Below are 25,419 nucleotides of genomic sequence, written 5' to 3'. Positions count from 1 at the left end.
GGGATTGTTTACTTTTCTTTTTATCTGTTTACTAGTTTTTTTAAGCAAATACTTGTAATAAATAACAAATATTCGGTCAAAAAATGTTTATCTACTTATAAAAACGAGAGTAAGTACCCGCGCGTTGCGGCGGTGAAATGGTGGGATGATAGATCATAAAGTGTGATAGCCAAAGGCCTTAACCGTATGGGTTCCACCTTCGGATTAAAAATTCGTTGAAAGTATAACGAATGACATCTCTAATAAAAGAGCATGAAATTTTAAGAACACCCATATAATTTTTATAATTTATCGATATACGGTTTGTGAGATAAAAGATTTTGAATGAATTGGAGGAGTAAATGATTGATGGAGCAGAGAGAAAAAAGATGATTGGTTGAGATTTGAGGAGAGAGAAAAGGTGTTTGATAATATAAAATTGATAGAAGAGGCATTTTGGGGAAGCAAATGTTGAAACTTAAAATTTTAGACATGAGGAATCTACTTTATAATATAGTATAGATATAGATATAGATAAGCTGGTTTATATAGTGGCAAGCAGCACCATGAGATAAGGGCGGTCCATAAGATAGCAGCAAAGGGGAAACGGAGAAATAAATGCTCGACGGTTTCGGCATGCTGGTTGCAAAGATAGCCGGTGGGGGATGCAACCGCGATATTTCGAGCCATTAGTTGACCTAAGGTGGCAATGCGGTTTAATTCGATACGCCATCCCAAAATGTTAAAATCCTCGCCTCCAATGTCAAAAACAGGAAGCTCCTAAACCTTATCATTCAAGCTTATGTATGGGTCATTTGGCAAACCAGGAATGATAGCATCTTCTCCAATAAAACACCTTCAGTCCAGTTCGCCATCAAAAACATCAAGCAGCTTAGCTTCTCGTGGCTGATTAACCGCTCCAGCAATTCGAACATCACTTGGGCCCAATGGTCTTCCTTCAAGATTTAGATCCCATTTGTTTCCCTGATGTACTCTTTTCCTTTTGTTTTTCCTTTACTTTGCCTCTATTGTAATTCTAGCACCTTGCTAGCTTTCCAATATCAATAATATCGTTAATGTTAAAAAAAAAAAATTTATAAAAATAAGAAATAACCGAATCTTCTATTAGGGTGGGGGGAGAGCTTGCCCACTCCTCCCCTCCCCTCCCCAATTTCTCTTCTCCTCTCCTCCCCTCCCCTAATGCTAGGAGCACCTCGCCATCCCTCCCCTCCCCACCCTTTTCTATTTAATTTCATTTCTATTTATTTTTAAAACTAAAACATTTTATACCGTTCCGTCTCGCCGGATGAACTCGAGTCCGATGACATATTTGGGGGTGGTGGGCCGTGTTCCGAAAATATAGGATTGTTGAAGAAAGGGTTCATGATTGTTGTTTGATAAATTATATGTGTATATATGATATATGTATGTGTGTGTTTTGTATTGTTTGAAAGGAAAAAAAAATGGAGGTTCTGAGAAAGTGAAGGAGAAAAGAGGAAAAGGAGAGAAGGAAGAGACGTTAGATGTGGGGGCCACATTTTTTTTATTTATTTATTAATGCCAACGGTCGAATAAGAGGCATAGCTACTGGCACCACTGTGCCCAAATCACTCCTCACCCCACCGGTACCGGAGGGTCGGCACGGTGTGCCAACCGGTACCGGCCCCCTCCCCTACCCACTCCGTCCACCCTTAAAAAGAGATGTATCACCCACCTGCTTATGTTTCCAAAAAAACACTTAAAAATAGGTGATCCCATAGATCCCCATAATAGCAATTATTGCTTGTTTTTTAGATCGACTTTTATAAAGCAACTAAGCAAGCGAGGAATTGTAAGAAAAAAAAAAGCCATAATAGTCGGCCTTGGGCCAATTTTCGGCCATGCCAATTGGTAAAATTGGCCAGACCATAAGCTTTTCAACAACAAAAAGCCAATTTGAGGTAATTTACATCAGGTTTCTAAAACTTGCATACATAAATTTTTACTCCAAACTTTGATCCAATACAAAACATGAAAACCGAGTTCTAACTTGTATCATACCACAGCACAAAATAGTTATGCTTAGACGTTTCGGTCTAGGCTTGACATTTATATGAAGCTAACAAACATTGCATAGAAACACAAATGACAGTGCCCTTTGTTTCAGCAAGAACAAAAGAGATCAAATCGTTTGCAGTGAATAAAACTGTCTAGTCTATGAGAATAACACCTTTCATCTTTCTAAATTTATTTCGGGTGGAGAATCTTGCGTCGCCTGCGAGGTTTCTCCCTTCTTACAAACATCTTTTCGTAGTCGTTGAGCGGTCTAGTGGACCCGTCTGCCAAGCTCTTGAACTTCCATCCTCCGCCATCTCCACGCTTCCCACGAGACCCCATCTTTTCAACGGTGATTTCCCATCCTTCTGATGGACGCCTCCTGCTGTACTTATGAACCTTTACTTTCCCTTCCATCTGTTCATGAAACCAAAGACCATCATTTAAAATTTCCTAGAAAAGGGCAAAATTTAATAAAATAAGGTTATGTTTGGCAATAAATTTGTCATTAGGATTCAGGGTATAGCGTAGGGATGGGGAAATGGGCGAGTTGGGTAAAGGAGTACTTTTGGCGCTGTGCCAACATAGATTTTGTCCAAAATAAACTTAAATAACTATAAACTTAATTATAATTACAAAACTAAATCTAAATTTTTTAAACAATGTGATACCCCATTTGGTACATTTCCTTTTCCGCTAAACTTCATGATGTCGTTCCTTAGGAATAGATCATAAGCAGATGATCCCATTTGACCAATCGATTAGTAAGTGGGTCAAATTTTTTCCCCTCTAGCTAGAACAGCCAAGTTGACAACTGTCAGGCTAATCTCCTGATAAGAATAACAGATATGTTACCTTCATCTTGTTAAAGTTGAACTTCTCAAGAAACTCCTGATATAAGATCTCATCCTCTTTCATTGATATCTCATACAGAACCTCATCTGGGTCTTTGATGGTACCGTCCCATCCCTCGGGCATCACCTTGAAATCTGGCTTGTATGGTAGAGTCGCAACATGAAACTCTTTATCATGCCAGTCGAAAAATCTATAATACAATAATAATAAAGCTACGATCAAAGTAAAGAAAACAGAATAATCAACAAGCTACCATGAAAATGTCTCAGCAATGGTAAATTTCTAGCCTGAGTATCAGTAATAATTGATAATTTTTCAGTTTCATCAAACAGCTAATTTTCTAGAATTCAAGGCTGAACACTTCAGAGATATAAGGAAGGAAACTTATGAAATAGTATTAACAGCACTGCATGATTGGGTAACAAGCTCTGACATAAAGGAGAAGCCTAATCTAAGAGTGCAGCATCTGGATTAGCCAGTATTTCAAGACACTATATTTTTGCTTTTCAGCATGGCCTCTTTTTTGCTCGTCAAAAAAAAAAACAAAAACTGAACTACAAGTACTGAGAACATAAGCAAACTAAAAAAGTAAGAAAAAAAGTAGAAAAGAAATCCTTGTGTTATCATAACTATGACATTGACTCTTGAGAGCATACTTAATGTTTAAGCTCATATAAGTACTCAAACTATAAATTTTATGTAGTTCTACAATGAGTAGTCATCAGCATTAACAAATATATGTGTCATAGATCATAATATTAACTAATGTAAAGAAGAAATTTGATGATAGAAGGTCTGTACAAAGAATCAGAACATTAAAAACGAAGCAAGTTCCAAGAGAATCAGCTAATTCTCTTGGGAGTGGTGTTACATACTAAATTATTTGAGGTTACCATATCCGTAAAACAAAGATGATATATAATGAAAGAAAGAAGAGTACCTTGACTCATAAAATATAGAAATCATACAACTACTCAACCCATACCTATTAAGCTTGTTATTCCGAACATGTTAACAAGCTAACGTATGAGAGGGAAAACTGGTTAGGCTATAGATCAACAAAAATCATGTGATTTGCTCTAGGGAATGGACTCAATGGAGTAACTATGCAATGCAATGTGAATGCAAATAAAGATGTCTATGATAATGTCGTATATATATCGCCAAAACACTAACAAGAAGACAGATTAATACGCTATTACTATTCGGATAGAACAAACCACAAATGATATGTTTTCCTGTTCTAGCTATATGCTATCCTATGACAACAGCCACATTTAAGGTTTGCTAAAGCAGCTATACTTTCATAGAAAAATCAGAAAACCGTGAAATGTTACAAACAAAGCTGTATGGTTCTAGCAAGTATCAATTATGACATTATTTTACTCCTGCCAAATCTAAAGATTAGGCATTTCAACCTCCTAAAAACCTAACAGCATTTCATGACACAACTTTAGTATATCATCATTCCATCGTTTTAACTTCAAGTATCCGAGAACAAAAGTAAAAAATAGATAAAAAAATAAATCCTTGTGATAACCATGGAATTCACTCTCAGGTGCTAAAAACAGTTGTTAAGTACAGTAGAATACACGAAAGGTTTCTATAATTTTGAAGAATTAGTCACTCATTGGAAACAAATAGTTTCGCTTAAATATGCAGAATAAGATATCCTGATGTAAACACGTGTAGAGGCACAGACACTAAATCTTTTTTTTTTTTTATGATAGAGTCCCTATACAGAATAGAAGTGTTATAGACAAAACAAATACCGTGAAAAATAATGCAGGTGAACATTATTGTGGTATTATACACTAGACTATTAGCTATTAATTCTAAGACAGAGAATACTTGATACATGGGAGAAGGATATTTTGGTTCAGAACTCTACATAAAAAAAAAAAAAAAAAAAAAAAAAAATCTTTACTCCGATATTCTTAATAAAAAGTTTCGCATTGCCTAGTATTCCACCAATCAGTGATCCATTATTCCAGACCCAAGTATTTCAACCTATGCCTGTTTTTAAGGGATCAAATATATAAGCTATTCAACAAAAAGAATATTAAAACGATTCACTGAGCATATGTTAGAAATTAAAACAAAGGTGTTGGATAAGTAAATTCGTTTTTAAGTTAGTGAGAACAAAAGCAGTAATGTGGTCTGCTCCTGGGAATGGAGTAAATTTACACTGTATTGTAAATGTAACTAAGGTTATGTGCGATGATGTAGTAAATGTACATCAAAGCATGTGACATCAGAGACATTGATTTCCTACTACTACTTGCCTGCACCAAGCTCAAATAGACCTTTTCTTTTGTTTTAGTCAAGTATGAGCTCATAAACAGATACAATGTGATATATAGCGTTGCATATATATATAAGATCAAATATAGCACACTCATATAAGTTTCGACTGATTGTAAATCATAGACTCTGAGAAAATCGAGAGACTTACTCAGGGAAATTGTCAAGCAGCTGTTCCACAGAATCATCCAGAGCATGTCCAAGCTTTTTCTCCATTTTCTCTTCATCTTCCTTGAGCCATAAAATAGCATGCACCCTCTGCCTCATAATCCTATAGTCTTTTGCCAACTTCTCAACAGTATAAATTTCTGGGTTCTGCTTATGAAGCCGATACATTTCAGCCTTCTCTGAGTCCTTCAGATACGCCCCTCTTGCTCCAGGCTCCATTATCTGTTTCATCAACACATTTATTTCACGCATCCTCTCCTTATACTTGTTTGCAAACGCATTATCTTCACGGAAAGCTTGATCAGCCAACTTCCTGATCTGTTCTAAATCATCCTCATTCTCATTTGCGGATGCAAAACGAGTTGAACCCGATGCCCCTTTTCCTCCACCAACACCGCCACCAACTTTGCCACCACTAACACTACTATTACTGTCCTCAACTTTTTGTTCTTCATCCTCCCCGTCAAAATGCTCTTTGGTAAGCCCACTTGACCAAGTAGACTCGGACCCCCAATCGATATCACCACCGTTCCCCCCTTTAGTGGAAAGATAACGACTGCTTGAAATAAAGTTACATGCCACTGATTTGGTGACCGTGTTTAACTGTGTGGCCCCTAAGTTTGTGGTCAGTTGGGATATCACTCGGGCAAGTGATCGCATTTTTCCTAATAACACCTTTCTTTTATACTTCGCAGTCTAAAACGGATACCTTCAACGAGCCCAGACACAAAACCAGTAAACAAGGTTAAACAACAGCCGACATTTCAATATCAAACAAAAATATCTAAAAATGATTAAATTGATTATTATTACAATATCAAACAAGAAAACCAAATCCAAACTCTAGTTTCATAAATCACGTTTCGCTACAGCTAATTATCTGACTTTTTCATTGAGGTTTTCAAGATGATTGTTACTACTTTTAAGGGAGTAATTTCATTAGATGTATAATATGAAACTAGACATGTATAAATCAACCAATAATAGCAGTTTATATAATCATTGCCAAAAACAACAGTTTTAAGCGAAACATTTCATCAAACAGTTGGTAAGCAATCAAACATTCTATGGGGATTTTTGTCAAACAGTTGGTGGGTCAGAATTGAAATGTGTAAGAAATAAAAGGGTGCCAAAAACATACCATAAAGAGATGAAAAAGTGATCTGATTGAATTGAAATAGTGACGGAAATGAGCCAAAATTGATGCTTGCTCACAATAATAATTAGGTTTTACAAAACTACTACTCTTTCTGTATCTTTCTTTCTTCCTTATTAAACTGTAACTTTTTTTTATAAGAAAAAGCTCCCCCTACTTTTTTTTTCAATATTTCCTACGGCCCAGCCCAACAAAGTTTCAAAAAACAAATGATTTTTAGACCGAAGATTTGAACAGACCGGTTCAACCGGTTCTCTTAAAATATTTAGACATATCTCTACTACTTCATAAAAATTATAACACTGTCTCTTGTAAATTTTTCAACACTCTATCTCTCATAAAAATGTCCCTATGTGAAATGAATATCCTACCTTTAATGAATTAATTAATTAGTTCTCTGTTTTATTTATTAATAAACATCTTCACCTAATATACCTATAATACCCTTAAGTAAATAATTTACAACATAAACCCATCAACTCTTAAAATACTTACACTACCCCTTTTACATTAATATTTTTTACAATAATAACCACATCGTCGTCACCTGTCACGCCACCACCACTACCAACCACCGCTACCACAACCAACACCACACCACTATCACTACCGCCGCATTGCGTGGGTAAAATGCTATCTAGTTTTAATATATTACGAGAAAGTGATTATGAGGTTGTTACCAATCGAATTTGGATAAAAAAAAATCTTTTACACGCTAATTTTTAATATTTTAAATAATTGATTGGACCACTATATTTTTTTATGTATTAAAAATTAGTATGTGAAAGATTTTTTATCCATATATACTACCCTCATAATATATTTATATTAACTAAACAAAAAATTTTGTATCCACTCATTTACAACTCGTATTAATGCCAAAACTATATGAATAAAATTTCTAAAAGTATATACTCGTAGTTGTCGAAAACCAAAATGGCGTAAATGAAGAAAATTTTATCAAAATGATTTATTTTTAAAGTTATTTGTCAAAATGATATTTTTTTCAAAAAAAATGTTTACCAAAATAATTTTTTATAAGTTCCAAACTAATAGACTGTCATGATGATTGATTAAAAAGTTTTGTGGGAGTACATAAAAGAGACTAAAAAAATATCGGACCAACTTTAAATACAAAAGATTTAATGAAAAAAAGTCCTATCAGATTAAGTTGATCTCAACGACAATATGCTTGTGTGACTAGAGTGTGATTACTGCAATGGTGTTATGTGTTTGAATTTCCATTCGAACCACCAACGAAAAAAGTCCGGTTATCCGGAGATGACGAAAAACGATAGTATACTTCTGAGAAACGCAGACAAGGTTAGGTAGCCCAGGCCCATCATCTCCGGGCAAGGTTGTAAATAATGGTCGGCGGTCACTCGGCGGCTGACCACCTTTAAGGATAAATCTCATTTCGCGAATATATATCGACGTTATAACGAAGACTATAAATTACAAAAGAATTTCTTTTTTAAAGGATATATACTACAAATATCTCTACAAAATAATTCAATAACCATAAAAAACTAAAAAGTATAACATAAAATACCTATACTTATTTTTAAAGGAATTTTTATTTATTAAATATTACAATAATAATGTACCTACCCAAAAATATTGGTGGTTTTATGTAAACCAAGTAATCAATTTGTTTCATACGTTATTTGTATTGGTTTCAAAACCAAAATTAGTCTATTAAACACAAAATCATTAAGTTAAATATATGTATCTATCTATTATCCATGACCTTAGCCTCGTAAAGTTTGTTATTTGATTCTTTTTGAATGCAACCTTTAAATCTACTCTACAAGACACATAATGTAACGGGAGACCACCTTTAAGCATTATAACGCCTTTATAACAGCTTTTAAAACCTTTATTTACAACACTGTCTTCAGGTCGCTCCAAGACCCATTATAGTAAAACTCATTATGTCTCGGGTTTAAACTGATAGCCTATTACTAACCAATCTATTTCGTCATTGTCGATATATCACACCAAATTGATGGTGGCACCATGTTAAATCATAAAATAACTGGGTCAAGTAAACCAGTCCTAATGGACCTTAATTTATCATCTATTTATACTCTTCTATAAAGCATATTGCTTTTTTTATTTTTAAAAATTAAGCATTTTTTTCAGTATTTCCATAATACTCTTACACCCCTACCTTCTTTCTAATCATTACACGCTCTCCTCGACCTTCTATCACCCTCCGCCGCCGCCCTCCTTCTCCACCACGCCCCGATCTCTACCACCGCCTCCCTTTTATATTGTCCTCGCCTTCTAGCCATGCAACGCGCGGACACTATGTTCGTATCTAATATACTTCTATTGTTTGAACAGAAGGAGTCTAGGAAAACAAACTTAAGTAAATATTGAAAGCTTGAAAATTTCTTTTTGGGTGATTTTCATATATATCTAATTTATATATATCTATACTCCTCTATAAAGCATATTGCTTTTTTTATTTTTGGAAATTAAGCATTTTTTTTCAGTATTCCCATAATACTCTTACACCCCTACCTTCTTTCTAATCATTACACGCTTTCCTCGACCTTCTATCACCCTCCACCGCCGCCCTCCTTCTCCACCACGCCCCGATCTCTACCACCGCCTCCCTTTTATATTGTCCTCGCCTTCTAGCCGTTGCAACGCGCAGACACTATGCTCGTATCTAATATACTTCTATTGTTTGAACAGAAGGAGTCTAGGAAAACAAACTTAAGTAAATATTGAAAGCTTGAAAATTTCTTTTTGGGTGATTTTTATATATATCTAATTTATATATAAGAGTAATGCGGCATAACTATATATACCCTTCAAAAACATGCTTTAAAAGCATTGTATTTTGAAATCTTACTTATATGCAGTTATGTTTTAAAAGCATTGCCACTCGACGGACTTTGGATGTATACAAACATAAATTTATGTTACAATTCTAACAAAATTTATGTATACAAACTCAGATCGATACAATTCTAACAAGGACAAATGCATATTATAAGTTACAAAATTAATAGACAATCATAACGATTGATTAGAGTTTTGTTGGATTGCTGGAAGGAAACTAACAAGACTATCAAACCAATTCTATTTCCAAGAAAAATACAACGAAAAACAAAAGATCCTTCTGGAACGACAATAGGCGTGTGATTGGAAGATGACTACTTTTTCAATGATGATTAGGTATTTTTTTTTTTATTTTTTTTTTCAACCAATGAATAAAGCTCAATTATGTGAGGTAATTCAATGACGAAAGATGATCACATATGCCCGCAAAACACAAACAGCGCTAGGTAGCAAGCCCCCCATCTCCAAACTTGGTGATCCATAATATAATTTATATCTCAATCAACTTGAAACCCGGTGATCCATGACAATAAAATCCATTCCATCATTGCTCCACATCAAATTGACGGTGGTACCATGTTAAATTTATAAAATAATAAGTAATTTTGCAACTTTTATTATTGTATGTAAGTATCAAAAAATTTGTACATTATATGTAAGTATCTCGCTAAATTGAACACTTATGTAAAAATTTTACGTTAACCAATCAAAAACTTCTATGTGACAGCTCATATGGTTGTCACGTATACATTTTTACATTAAGCATTCAATTTAGCGAGATACTTACATAAAATGTTTAAATTTTTTGATGCATACACACAATAGAAAAAATTACAAAGTTGCTTACACTACGGGATACTTAACCCAATAATAATTGGGTCAAGTGACCAGTCCCTAGTATTGTTTACATATGGGCCAAGTTGCACATCCAATTTGACCTGTTCAATTAGTTTACATTTGTTCTTACGACCGTGTGTGTATATATATATATATATATATATGGAAAATTAAGTATGGAGTTGTCCCTCATCTAAGCTTAGATGGGGAACCCCTCATATACAAATATCTTAATATTTGTCTGAATTTTAAATACATGGCCCCTATGATTTTTATGATTATAAAAACCAAATGTGAGGGGTTCTCCATCTAAGCTTAGATAGGGGACAACCCCATACTCACTTCCCCCATATATACATATATATATATATATAACCTCTCACATACTAATATTTTATTATTTCTTGTTTAATGAATAAATGTATGGGCCCCATGATTTTTATGGATTAAAAAAACAATATGTGAGTAATATCCGACAACCTTGTATTCTCATCCCCTGTATATATATAGTATATAATAATGTAAAAATGACAAACAAAACTGTAAAAGGGTGGCCTAAATGTTTTGTCACAATTTAGAAATTAATCAAGACATTGCATGTGGTAGGTCGATCTTAACTTTTAAATTTTAATGTTCGTTGAGGGATGAGGGCTTTTAGTATAGAAATCTCAGTGGCGTAGATATGAGGCCATCACCATTTATTTGTAAGCATTTTTCCATGTATATACCAAACATTAAAGGATTTATTTGTAAGCATTAAAGGATTTTAGAAATTAAAGGATTTTTCCATGTATATACTCATATTTGTGTGCATCTTTAATGTAAGTAACATCAAATAGAATGGTTTCATGTGTTCTTGTTTACCTGATATGAATATGAATGCTCATTTCAGTTCACTTATTAAACCTTATCTTTTTTTTTTTTTAAGTGATTTTCGAATAATAAAATTCCCTAACCGTCAAATAATAAGGTCTTAACTCAACAGTAACTAGTCCGTTGTCTACTGAGTCAGACATCGATATATACCAAAGAAAAATCCTCACTATAAATTTATACCTAACAAGATTTGAAATTTTGTCTCATGAGTAAAACTTAAGTGTCTCTCAAGTCTCAACTTCACGAATTATTTACCGTTACTTTATTCAGAATTCTATCTACAATATATACTAACTAGCTATATATATAGGTAGTTAGCAAAGTCTCAAGTCTCATGAGGTATGTTATGACTCAAAACTAGCGAAAGGCGATACTGAGAAGTTTCTTTATTTCTAGCTATATATAGGTAATAATGTCGTAAAAGTCATTACTAGCTAGCAAAGTACAATATATTAATCTTTATTGTTTGTTGTAGAATGAAAATTACAGTTTTCTCAACCATTATATTATTGTATTTTCACGTTTTTTCTTTAACTTTCACTACGATTTTCTAAAATTCAATTTGTTTAATGTACTATTGTACTCCAAGACTTTTACCGGCCACTTCGTTTGCCTCGTATTGTAGTTATGCCCTTCTCCACAATACCTAGAATTATATTCTTACGTCACATGCATAGATGGTATCAAAAGGGGAGCAAGGGGGACCAATCCTCAGGTTCTATTTCTTTATCAATTTTTGGATGAGTATTCCCTTTCCCACCCCGTTAATATTAAATCCTGCTGTTACATATCTAAAATTAACCCCTCATGTTACTTAACTAGGATTCTCTTTTGAAAGAAAACTGTAGCTAGACAATCGATCCCAAATTAATTAACTTACCCTCAAACTTTTGGCCCTCCAACTAATGATAAGTACAAAATCTTCCTAACATTTTTTTTTTTTTTTAATTTTCCTTAAAAGAAATAAATAAAGTAATGCTTACATATATTATTTTTCATATTATATTTGCACGAGTACTTTCCTTCAACCATCACCAGCACAGACGCCAGTCATACCCAAATATCAGACCATATACAAAAGAATCTTCCTAGCAATTTGTTTGTAACATGATAATAAAAATATTAATCAAACACCTTCTATCCCTAGTGGTATATATATATATATATATATGTTAATATTTGTAGTGTGTGTTAAATGTTAATATTTGTGTTTATGCACGTACCATAAACTCATAATTTAAAAAACTAAAAAAAATCAATGTGTTAATGGAAGTAAAAATCAAGGAGCTACTACTAGTTGTGTATAAACAAAAAGTTAATTACAAGTTTAAGTGTATATGTAGGCCAGTGAACATGTATGATGTGCTTATTTCTGCGAATTATAATAAAATTAGAATCAAATTCTATAAATTCCTTTTGTAAGTATGTTTAGTTGTAAGAATCGGAAAAAATTATTAAATTCTTCAGACATTTGTAAAAAAAAACACTAATCAATAGTCACGTATGGGGACACATAGCCTTTTATAATCGTTTTTATTTAATTGTTTGTTAAGGTTGTAGTTGGCATTATCCTGGACAAATTTTAGTTTTGGTTGAAGGCATGATAATGATTAATGATCGGGCACATGACTTGCATGTGGCTTTCACAAAACTATAGAAAAACAGTCATCACGATCTAATTCGGTTGGCAAGTGGGTGCATTATTCCAAATAATAATATCTGTATGTTTTTTAATCCAATGATACAATTTATTATAGGATACTTATGATTTAGAATCGATCCCGATGTGATTCCGAGCCAACTAAACCACTAGTACGTCGAACTGGAATGATCCGAACACAAACTGCACGATAGAAATATACTCGTTCAAACTAAGAGACTATGAGAATACTATTTAAGTAGGAAGTAGGAACCTCGGTGAAGCTCTAATGGGCCCTTTTTTATATTTATTTTAATTATAAATATTTTGATTGGAAATTTTGGTATATAATGAGGTATTTGTGAATGTAAAGTTAGGTGGAAATGAGAATAGTAGCAGTGAGAAAGTGATGCTGAACGATTTGACAATACCTGTGTGTGATGACCCATTTATTATCACAAATTAAGATTTGTATACTAATAGACTGAGCGGACTCATAGTGCATGCTATCTTTGTTTTCAATATAGTTTCGCCTTTGGTTCAAGTCATTATTTGTTTAGTTATAGTTAATATCAAGTCATTTTTTGTTGCAAAGATTAATATTGACTTATACCGACATCGTTGACTAGTAGACTATGTTTTGGGTGATCATGTCATACATGCAAGACCTTTGCTCTGCCGGGGACTTCCACGAAATGAAAACGGACGGCATCGCTGTATGCTTCACTTTTGTTGCTGATATGTCGTATCTTATACCCATTTCCCACAGCTAATATGGTTGATTTAACATGTTTATTGAGTTGTTTTTGTATACAATTGGCGCGTTTATGGTATTTGTTAGTGTTTCAGGTTACTAACAGTTATTTGAGCGTATTTCTGAAGAAAACGACATTCTTGAAGTGAAATGAGTGCTTACGGATGATTGCCGAAGCATTTGGATGAAGATTGCAACAAGTCAACAAAAGTCAAAGCTGAAATCAAGAAGAGCAGCGCAACAGCTCTAAAACAGAAGCGTATAGCTGCGCAGCAGCACCTCTAGTTCTTTTCCAGACTGAGTCAACAAAAGTCAAATAGTCAACAACGGTCAAGGTGAGCTGCGTCGCAGCTTACTAGCTGCCCCGCAGCTTATGCCGAATCTGCGCAAGGATTTTTGGAAACTTATAAATAGCATGCTTAATCATTCCAAAACCCTACTTTTGCCTTTCCAGCCAATTTTTAGCATATTTTTCAAGGGCTTTTCATCTGCAAACATTCTTTGAAGATTGCTAGCACGATTGGAGATTTATTTAGCTATTGTTTATCATTCTCAAACGATTTCAACAATCGGTACAATATGTTTTCATATATTATTGTTTGTTTTTATCTTTTCATTATTAGTAGCTAAATTCTTCAACACCCGCTTGGGTAGTGAACATGTCCTAGGGTCAATTTAATGTTACCTGCAATCGTTGAACAAGTTTTTTATATTTAATCGAAGATCCATGTTTATTTGAGTTTAAATATTGTTTTTATCTTTTATATTTATTGATTGATAATTGTAATTAGAAGTTCGGAAGAAATCTATGTCATTGTCAATTGGTTTATGAAAAAGTTGATCGGTCTATAATTAACCTAAAGTCGTTGGAGTTCGGAAGAAACTAACGATAAAGAATTTAAACAATTAAATTCACTTTGAATGTGTAAACACTTATGATAGAGGAATCTGATTAGGTGAATAAGCAGTTCGGAAGAAAGCTTTTATAGGTTAAATCGTAAAAATCAACTCGGGATCTTAAGGCTTAATTGTTTTGAATAGAAATTAAACGCGGAAGCGATAACTATACTTAGAGCAATTAAAGTGTCAAGTATAACGGAAGTTCGTCTTGTCTATCATTTGAGTCGTTCAACAACCGCAAGTAATGTTTAGACCCGATAATTGGCATGTGAGCTGATCCAAGTAGGTGTCCTTTTAAATTATTCTGCGAAATTCAACAACAAAATTCTTCTTTCGATTAATCCTGAGGGATTACTGACTTTTTCAACTAACTTTTGCAGAGTGGCAATTCGGCCACAAAACCCCCTCTTTCTTGAATCACTTTATTTAGACAATTGCTTACAAAAGTCCTTGTGAATGATCTCGAATTTATCGGTTATTATACTGCATACGAATGGGTATACCGCCCGTAAGTGTATTGTAGTCAGTTTTCCAGTGATTCGTGTTTTATAAATTTTATAACTAGATTTCACACATCAGTTGCCCTGGTTTATATCCCGGAGTACTCCTATTATGGTTTAAAAGGAAACCGTGTTTGTGTTGGGTACTTTGGTAGAAAGACATGGGATAGGAAAGTAAAAATGAAATAGTTTATAGTTTCACTTGTTTGGTAGCACATAAAAATCAATATGTGAGAGTTGACGAAGAAATTAGAATGAGTTTGGATTGGCTTTGGCCTTTGGCTTGGCTACATTTCTTTTCTTTTGGCGACAAAATGGGAGCGTTGCGATGGTTTTTTTTTTCTTTTACATTGTAATATGTAACAAACGTTTGAAGGTAAATTCTATTTACTTGTTCTTATTTTTAAAAACAATTGTCTTCAATGTAAACAAATGAATCTATGACTTAAAAAATAGGAAAAAAATCCATAAAAACTTAACCTTTTTACACAAACTTTTTATTAAAGTGAACTTATTTAGTTTTCGTCTATTTAAAGGATTCCATTTTTAAAATATTTGCAATAAAGGAAATATCGTTAGTTTTTAACGCCAGCTCTCCGTTAAATATCACGTCATCGCTGCCACAACATCAAATTTGCTTATGTGGCATTTGAATTTGACTAAAAATACATTATATATGATTTTCTCTTATATGTATTTGATTTTGTGTGTTTCCTTGTTATTACAAATCATTTGTAAGACCCATTAACTCATTTTCTCTTTGATTAGCACCTACCAAAAATAACAACCAATCACCAAATCAAACTTGCTCCGGTCGGTTCTTCTAATTGTGGTCAATGTCTCGACTTAAGTCTGTGGTACTTAAATTATGGTGTTTGGCGGTCAAATTTACTTATCCTGCTCCGGTCGATTTATGATTTAATTCTTCTAAATATGGTAGTGATCATACATATCAATTAATTCACAATTGCAAAAAGTGGGACGGTGGATTTTGTGTGTAACGGGTGTGCTTTTAAGTAGGCATATTCGACTAGTCAATCAATCACGGGTTTTGATGATTCGAAAATAACTAGGTATGGCTGTTGTTTTGTTTTTTTAAGATGATGGATGAGGTTAGAGATTTGTATATATGTATTTTTAGTCAAAGTCAAATGCCACATAAGCAAATTTGATGACGTGGCAGTGGTGACGTGGTACTTAACGAAACACTGACGTTAAAAACTAACAATGTTCCCTTGATTGCGAAGTTTTAAAAAACGAGATTTTTTAAATTGACAAAAACTAAATAGCTTGCCTTTAATAGGAAATTTGTGTAAAAAATTTACCTTTTTATGGATTTTTCCCTAAAAAATATATACATGCTGAATTTGAATGTTTCATTACATTTTTGTTACGCTACTATGTGTTTGTTCTTGACTCTATTTTCAATTGTCCATATTGGAGTTGCAGCCTTTATCTTATCCCATTTAAAAAATTTCATGTTGATCCCGTATAGATATCCGGGGGTTATAAGCTTAGATCAAAAACATGTCTTGAAAACGAAAAAGTTGTTACAAACATTGCCCGGGCAAGATAAAAGTTTACCCAGGTCAACAACTGGGCGAGATGAAACATATTCGGGTGAGAATAGCAAATGGATCTAGTTTCGGGTCAGCACAAAATAAACAAATACATATATAAAAAGTCGATCCAGAGCATCCATACCAATAGGCTACAACCGGATGAGCAAGCGGGTCGGATTCATTAGGGTCGGCCAAAAAATTAATATAGAGATCGATTTGCTCCTTGTTTCTTTATGCGGTTCTGCCCGCTCCATTTCTTATATATATGTGTAACCCGGGTCAGAATTAGGGTAAAGATTGATTCGCGATCTACCTGGATCCTACCTCCGGATTGGATTATATCACGGGTCTACTAGGAGCAATTATTCCTTTTCTTCCCTACTTGCGCCGCTCTCCCCCTCTCTCTATATATCTAATACTCGTATATATTTATAACTTATGAATAAGGAAGGGGTCGACTCGTTTGACTCATTGTATGGGTTAAGCCCAATGCATACACTGAATAACATGACATGTGAATATGGACCCAACCTCTATGTATAAACGTATTCATACTGTATGTTATTACTACAAAAGCTAATTCACTATATAAGAATATTAGAAAGAGGCCTATGAAGTTCTCTAAATATTCCTATATAAATACATGTTCAAGAATCGTCAGGAAGACATTAAATTCAATTCAATCACATCCAATACTTATAAGCAATCAAGATTCATATAATATTTATTACACAATCATTGCCACCTTAAGCTCGCTAAGAGCTTGTTAGGTTTGCACATTATCAGGAGTTGTGATGATTGTGTAATTTTAGTCCGTCACTGAGCCAATCAATTTAGGTTCAAACATTGGCGCCATCCGTGGGACCCATTTATTGAACGGATTCCATTACTGTAAAATCAAAAATCACCATTTCATTCCTCCTTTTATTGGTCTTGCATGGCCAGGGAAGAAACTCCACTCTCAAAAATAACTTCACCTGGATCTATGAAGGTTGGGACAAGTGGTGGTAAAAAGTCTCAAAAAGACACCACCATTACTCCTCTACCTCTCATAACTATACAAACTACTAGCTAGTGAGCATACCCAGGGTGAAAAGAGAATCTCTGATAAAATTTTATTGGATGTTAGATCGAGAATCCAATACTCGTCTAAGGATGTAGTTACTACAAGACCCCCCTAAACTCGGGTACCATAGGGTCAATGTTTTTCATAAGAGGAACATCATCCTCATCCACCACCTCATTTTTAGGTATAGGTGACTCTGTCACCAACACCCAAGGGTTGTTAAAAAACAAGGGTCCTCAGACTCTAAATGTCATTCCAACAATTTCTGCCACACCGAATCCCGTCAAATCTGCTCCACTTGAAAGTGACCAAGTAATCTTAGTTGAGCAATCTGTCCCTAGCTCATATGGGACCATTATTGTCCAGGAAAGCCACCTGGTAGAATTGCTAAAGCTTGTGGGGGAGTCCTCTCAGCCACCTCCCCCAACACATACCTCTCCAGCTACAACACAACCCAACCAAGATTGGTTATCACAATTCACCAATATACTCAAACCAACTCCACCTCCATCTCCACCTCCTCCAACAATCCCTAAGGGGGCTGTGGAATCATTGATGTCTTTAATGGTGAAACAGCTTAAGAAGCAACAATCTCGTCCAGAACCAACACCACCACCAAACCCGGCAACGGAACTGTTGAAAATGTTAAGAGTGTTGTCTGATGAAGAAGTTGGGGAGCGAACACGAGTTGTAATTATTCCAAGATCCGCTGTCAAGTCTAGATTTTATGACTGCATTGCAGTATACCCATTCCCAGATAGCCAAAAAGTTCCTTCAGTTGTGGGGACTTATGATGGCACCAGGGATCCAGAAGACCACTTAGCATTATATGACCAAGCAATACTCATGGAAAAGTGGGTAGACCCTGTGGTTTGTCACTTGTTTCCTGGAACATTACAAAAACATGCTAGAGATTGGTTTACGGGCTTACCTGAAAGAAGTATAAATGACTTTCAGGATTTGAAAGAAAAAATTGTAGCCAATTTCTTTCAACAGAAGAAGCGCCAACATAACTACTTGGAAGCCCACTTAATAAGGCAATGGGAGAATGAGCCAATCAGAGACTTTATCTTAAGGTTCACTCAAGAATGTCAAAGGATACCTGGTCTGCCAGAGAGTCAACAGATCTCAGGCTTCGCTCTTGACCTGGAGGCCTCGAAGAATAGTTGACTACAAAAGTTCCTAAGACTTTCAAAGAAGCCATCGATCGAGCCTATTACTATCTCCGCTCGAGAGAAACTTCTACGTTAGTGAGAGGGATGATAAGGAAGGATAAGTCATGGGTAGGTTCCACTGGGGGGAAAAGGTCTCATTTTGATATCAGCAGAGATGGCTGCCGGGAAGATTACAGAAAAGATACAAGAAGAGATGAACATCCAGATGATAGAAGAGATAAGAGGCCCCCTCAATATGCCAAAAGTGTCCATCTTGTGAACTTAACAAAATCTCCAAAAGAGATTTTAAAAACTAAGAGGGTAGGCTCAACTTTCAAGCCCCCTCCCCCTGTGATATCTGCAAAAAAAAACATGAATAAATATTGTGACTTTCATGAGGATCATGGTCATAATACTAATGAGTGAAGAGAACTCCAAGTAGAAATCAAAAGGGCTTTAGAAGAAGGAAAGTTAGAGCATCTTGTTCCTGGAGCCAAGTAAGGAAGAAAAACTCCTACAAAGAAAACCTTTACATGGCAGAAGGCACCAATCAAAAAAGAAAACAATGATGATCCAGGTCTGGCAGAAGGACATGTTTGTATGGTCCACCAAATAAGAGATCCAGGAATGCTGAAGGATTGGACTATGGTTCCAGTTTCTTTTCCATAAGTGGAAATAATATCCTTAAATCCTGTGATCATACATGCCCACTTGGCAAACTTTGAAGCTGGAAAAATATATTTAGATAATGGGAGCTCTACTGACATTATTTATGAGCATTGCTTCAACAAACTCCCACAAAGAATTAAAAACCTCAAACACCCACCTTTGGGGCCACTAGTTGGTTTCTTTGGAGAATCCAGTTGGCCCATTGGAGAGGTAAGTATAGAGGTAATGATGGGTGAATACCCTCTCCATAGAATCGAAGTTGTTGATTTCACAATTGTTCGAGCACCCTCACCATACAATGTGTTGCTAGGTAAGCCATCCATGCAGAAATTCCGAGCCGTTCTATCAACTATCCATGGGATGGTTAAGTTTCCCACACCGGCCGGGGTAGCGACCATAAACACCATAAAGGGACGCATGTCCAAAATGGGAAGGCCCATACAATTTCAAGGAAGATGAATCATACAGAATTTGATGGGTATCCAATACCCAAAACTTTATGGATATCTAGAATGCTGCTACTAAGTTAAGCTATTTGTAATTGTGATGTATCACACAAAGCTATCATGTATTTGGTCTTCTCTTCATATTTAAGATTCTAAATAAAGTAGCATTCTTTTTAAAATCATTACTCTCAAAGCATTGAGATTATACTACATTATTATGTCATGACAAAAGAAACTTCATCTTTCTCATATAGGACATTTCTAATGAGGAAGTGATAGGGGCAAAATAAAAGGTCTTAATACCTTCATCTTTCTCATATAGTAACAATTCTTTCCCAAGAAACCATTTTGCCTAATAAACCATTTTGACCCATTTCACACTTGTGAAACCCTAATTCGACCTAGAGTATGATTTAAAGGATTCCAAGACATAACTTAAGAAATGTTTGACATATCTATTGTGAATAAACATAACCCAATCCAAATACTTGAATGAAACATACAATTTAGCTAAAAAAAATCGTTTTTACCCATTTTGTAACTCTAAGAAACCCTAATGACTTCAAATTCAACCCAAGGAACTTCAAGACCCGTTTTTGTAACTAATTTAGGACATAATTAAACATCACCCATCTCATAAATTTGTTTCATTTCATCCTAACAAGTCTCAGCTTCGCTCTTAACCTAATTACATAACCAAAACCTTAGTTTTTTTACCCATTTGAGTTTTGACTCAAAAATTAACCCAAAAACACTTGCATAAGACCAAGAACATAATTACAAACATAAAATGATGATTTTAGGATAGATTTAACTTACCAAAAGTTTCAACAAAAGCCAAATCCGAATTTGACCCGAAAAGGAAGAATTCTTGCACTTTGATGAACCCAACTTTTGATATGATACTAAAATGATGATGGAGATGAAAAGCCCTAACAAATTCTTGCTTGAAACATTAAATTTGGTGTATTGAATTTAGAGAGAAAGGGAGATGCAAAAGTTCTTGAATTTAAGAGTGTGAGAATGGAAGAGATAGAGAATGAAGGATTGGTTGGGAGGGTGGGAAGAGATATGAGGATAGGGTTGGGTAAGGTAAATGGGTATGGGTAAATGGGTTGACCCATGGGTCCAAACACAATCACTAGTAAAATCAAACCTTGATTAACTTCAAACATTGAATTAAAACGACCACTCGATACACGACAAGTACCAAGAACACAAATTCAACCACCCTTGAGCTCGATCATTTAATATCAACTAAATTAGTTAATAAAATTGTACATATAATCACATTTAATATCAACTAAATTAGTTAATAAAATTGTACATATAATCACATAGTCAAATTTAGTAAATGTTACAAACACTATGTCCTCCAAGGAGGCATCAGGATTCTCCGCAATGGCGTTAACTATCAGAAAAGACTTCTTCTCAAAAGCAAGATTAGCAGCTTGAGCCTTGCTAACAGATGAAACATCATAAAAGGGAAGAGTAGTAGGTTCAAGGGAAGAACCTTCATTAGAAAGCTCCAAGGCAACAGAATGCCTACCAAGAGTATATGTAGCCTTGTTAAATTCACCAACTATCCCCATAACATCAGAAAGACTAATAGCAAGCTTAAACAAGTGGGGAAAGGCTAAAAGTACATCCCTTCTAAGATCAATGCTCTTCTCAATGTCCATCTCCAAGGCCTTCCCGCGAGCTCTTTCATCCTCAAGGGGCTTCTCAAGCAAGAATTATGGTTTAAAAGGAAACCGTGTTTGTGTTGGGTACTTCGGTAGAAAGACATGGGATAGAAAAAGTAAAAATGAAATAGTTTATAGTTTCACTTGTTTGGTAGCACATTAAAATCAATATATGAGAGTTGACGAAGAAATTGGAATAAGTTTGGATTAGCTTTGGCCTTTGGCTACATTTCTTTTCTTCTGCCGACGAAATGGGAGCGTTGCGATAATTTTTTTTCTTTTATACTGTAATATGTAACAAACGGTTGAAGGTAAATTCTATTTACTTGTTCTTATTTAAAAAAAATTTATCTTCAATATAAACAAATGAATCTATGACTAAAAAAATATATGTTACATTTTTCTTACGCTACTATTTGTTTGTTCTTGACTCTATTTTTAATTGTCTATATTGGAGTTGCAGCCTTTATCTTATCCTAGTTAAAAAATTTCATGTAATCCTGAAACAATATATAACACTTTATTACGAAATAGTTTTCTAATACGGTTTTTGTCAAGTCCTTCTTACCCTATATCAAAAACAAGGTCATAGTCTTATGGCATACACACTAAATCAATGTAGATACTTACAGAACGACAATTACTTAAATACGTTCGTCTCGCCTACCTAACTCTAGAATATCTTCGATAAGTCAATATAATAAATCAAAATAATGGTTTAATCAAAGGATTTAGCTTAGAAGCAACTCAGTCCTTTAGCATAATCTCAAATGTTGTAATGAAATAAGTTATAGTGATTCCTTAGTTTTTTTATAAACATATATTAAAGTTTTTGATTTTGAAGGAATCCAGTTAAGTACGAGTCTCACTCTTTACATTTGTGAGATAAATTATTTGGGAGCTTTCAGAAGTTTTGGGTTACATCACATATTTTGGCAAAAGTAGCTGTATCTTTTAAAAAAATCTATTAGATAGAACTTTAATTTTTTAAAAGTGTTTGGTATGGTAGTTGTAGCTGCAAATTTAATAAATATTTGTGTAATTTTAAAAATTAAAAGTTTCATCCAAACTAAAATCATACCATATTGGAGATTTTTCTTTCAAATAAAAGCTAAAGCTAGTTGTATTACTTTTAAAGATTAAAAGCTTTATCAAAAAGCTAAAGCTCCTAATTCAAGTAACGTTTCATTTTGAAGTTTTTTTTTCAAGTAAAAGCTAAAGCTAGTTGTATTCAAACAAATAACACTTTTAGAGCTTTCAGTTAAAACAAAAAGCTAAATCTCTTTAAAAACTCTTTTAAATTTAAAGCTTGTGCCAAAAATAACTGTATAATTTAAGAGTATGAATAGAACACGACTGTTAAAAAAATAGTTTAAGAACTTGCAATTGAGTAAACTTATCTTGAAGTTGTTAAAATTAAATATGACAAGAACATAAATTTCTTAAAATATACAAACAAACTAGAACATATCAATATTTAAAGTACATATTAATATTAATATTAATCCAGATAAGAAAACTATTCTTTGAAAGTGTGACTAACAATCTATCATGGAACCAGTTCTCCTATAACCCAAATTGAACAAAAATCCGACAATTGGTCTTGATTCCTTTATGTGTGTGTTTTTTCATATAGCATTTATAGAACCTAAACTTGAGCCCAACCATACCCCGCACAAACTATTTTTAGGCCATGCACATCGATAGATTACCAAGTCATGCTCGGACCCAGCCTAATTCCAAAGTAAAGTTAGTTAAGAGTCGTAATCCCCTTTCATTCAAATCCACACCAATAATTAATGCCTAAACGGTAGTTGAAATACAATAAAATAAATAAATAATGATAAAGTTAGAGAAGTTTAACTGCAAGAAAGTTTGATGCAATACTAGGTAAAAATGGAGCTCTTGTGTTTATATATAAAACTTAAGGAATAAAAATATGTTTATTTTTTAAAACTCTTATAAAGTAGTAACTAAAGATGATACCGTTAACTGCATAATTGTTAAGGAAATAAAAGCAACTAGATTTTAGACTCGTGTCACATATACGGATTTTATTAAATTGTCAGAAATAATATATGCAAGACTAAAAGACTTATAGATTAAGATGTGAAACTATACTTTAAAAAATTGAGATACTCAAATGTAAATACTCAATACTAAATTAAATGGTAAAAATAAAAATAAAATCATATATCATCATTCATCTTTTGCAATACTTATTTGTAGATGACATTCGTTGTAGTTGCGTAATATATATACAATAATGCATAGGATATCAGGTTAGTTTATTGGCAAGAAAAACACCTAGGCCCACATGTGAATTTTAAATACGCAAATTCGATCATTCGGGATAGCCAGGTATGTAGGGTTTAGGATGGAGGCCAGTATTGTACCGGCGTTATTTGACTCATACATGGTGAATCGATAAATATTTAATTATGATATTGAAGTTACTTTTTCTTACATTAATAGATAAGATGTGTCTTTAGAGCCAAAGAGTATTTAGATCCAAAGGCAATTTTACAATAGTTAAATTAAAGTCGGATCACATATATCAACCATCTAGCAATATACTAAAATAGGATTGATGCTTTATTAAAACGCTATTTGGCATAATCTTCAAACGTGCCACTTTAAATTTTAATACTTTAAAAATTAATTAAATATTAAATATATTATTATAAAATAATAAATACATATCTATCGAAGTAACATGTCCATATTTAACTAGAATTTTAAAACTATTGAATAGCTTTATTGTTAAAACTAATCGTAGCCTCCAATATAATTTCTAATAATAATAATCTACATTTAGCTACATCTACGTCTATATCTACCAATAAACTAAAACATAATTGAGATGTTCTTGAAACGACATGTGGCATAATCCTTGATTGACGCGTGTCTTTTTAATTTATTTACTTTATTAAATTAGCTTTTTGAATTTTATATAGATTCAATTTTCTTATTAGATTTAGAATTAAACTATAACTCTTAACTTATAGATACAAAACACATTACATATAACCTTATTTGATTCATCGTTTTCACTAATAATTTTTTTCTTTTTTAATTATTCAACTCCTATTACTTATATTACTTATAATAAGTTATTAACATGAATAATTCAAAATTTTGAGTTTACAATTCGAAATCACAAGACTATTTATCGTCATCCACTATGCTTACAAATTCCGATTTTGATGTGATTGTATAAACTTAAGGTAAATCCAAAACTTTAACTAAACATATATTATATTTGTCATCACTGTTTATTATAACTTTGTTTCGATCATTGGTTTACTTTAATTATAATTTATTTCATTCTCACAAATCATGTATGAGAATGATTTGAATTTTTTTTATATATAATCTATATAGCTACCGTACATCGTACGGATATTACGACTAGTAAGTTTCTAAACTTAACAGAATCCATAAGGCCATCTAGTTAAACCGTGAAAAAAAACTAATATTATGGAACTTAAAAATATATTAATAGCCTTTTCAAAACTAAAGAAGTTCTTAAATATATATAATCAATCTAGTTGGGGTTCTTAAGGTCGGACATTATATTTTTAAGAATATTAAAAAATATGACTTATTTAATACTCGTAGTTGTGTTTATGTAGAATTATAACATGTAATATAATAATTATATTTTTCTCGATTGTAATTATCTCTAGACATTTTTTAGTCGACAACATTAGAGTTAATTTTAATTAATTAAATTAAGTCACATATTTAATTTGATAATTTAAAGAAATTGAGAGTTTTAATTGGTCAATTGAGGTTTGATCAGTTCCCTTTTAGTATATACTAGATTTTAGACCCGTGTCCAACACTGGACACGAGACTTACGACATTATTAATATTAGATATTCATACATGTAACTCATAAATGCTAATAAGTTCAAAGTTGAAGGTATAAATAGATAATAAGTGTTTAATTCAAATGTCAAGAATGCTAAGCTAA

General features: G+C 33.5%; 1 protein-coding gene across 1 annotated transcript; it reads right to left on the bottom strand.

The window, feature by feature from the left end:
- Nucleotides 1-1,934: 1,934 nt before the first annotated feature.
- LOC122594163 (protein GAMETE CELL DEFECTIVE 1, mitochondrial) lies at nucleotides 1,935-6,613 on the bottom strand. The gene is made up of 4 exons (XM_043766635.1): nucleotides 6,482-6,613; nucleotides 5,324-6,049; nucleotides 2,869-3,058; nucleotides 1,935-2,430 (listed from the first exon to the last, which is right to left on the bottom strand). Exons 2-4 carry the CDS (start codon nucleotides 5,998-6,000, stop codon nucleotides 2,206-2,208), a joined length of 1,092 nt encoding a protein of 363 aa, XP_043622570.1. The 5' UTR covers nucleotides 6,001-6,049; nucleotides 6,482-6,613; the 3' UTR covers nucleotides 1,935-2,205.
- Between the last annotated feature and the right edge of the window lie 18,806 nt (nucleotides 6,614-25,419).

The sequence above is a fragment of the Erigeron canadensis genome, chromosome 3, assembly GCF_010389155.1.
Source record: "Erigeron canadensis isolate Cc75 chromosome 3, C_canadensis_v1, whole genome shotgun sequence".
Lineage (NCBI taxonomy): Eukaryota > Viridiplantae > Streptophyta > Magnoliopsida > Asterales > Asteraceae > Erigeron > Erigeron canadensis.
This window is presented reverse-complemented; position numbering and strand designations above follow the sequence as displayed.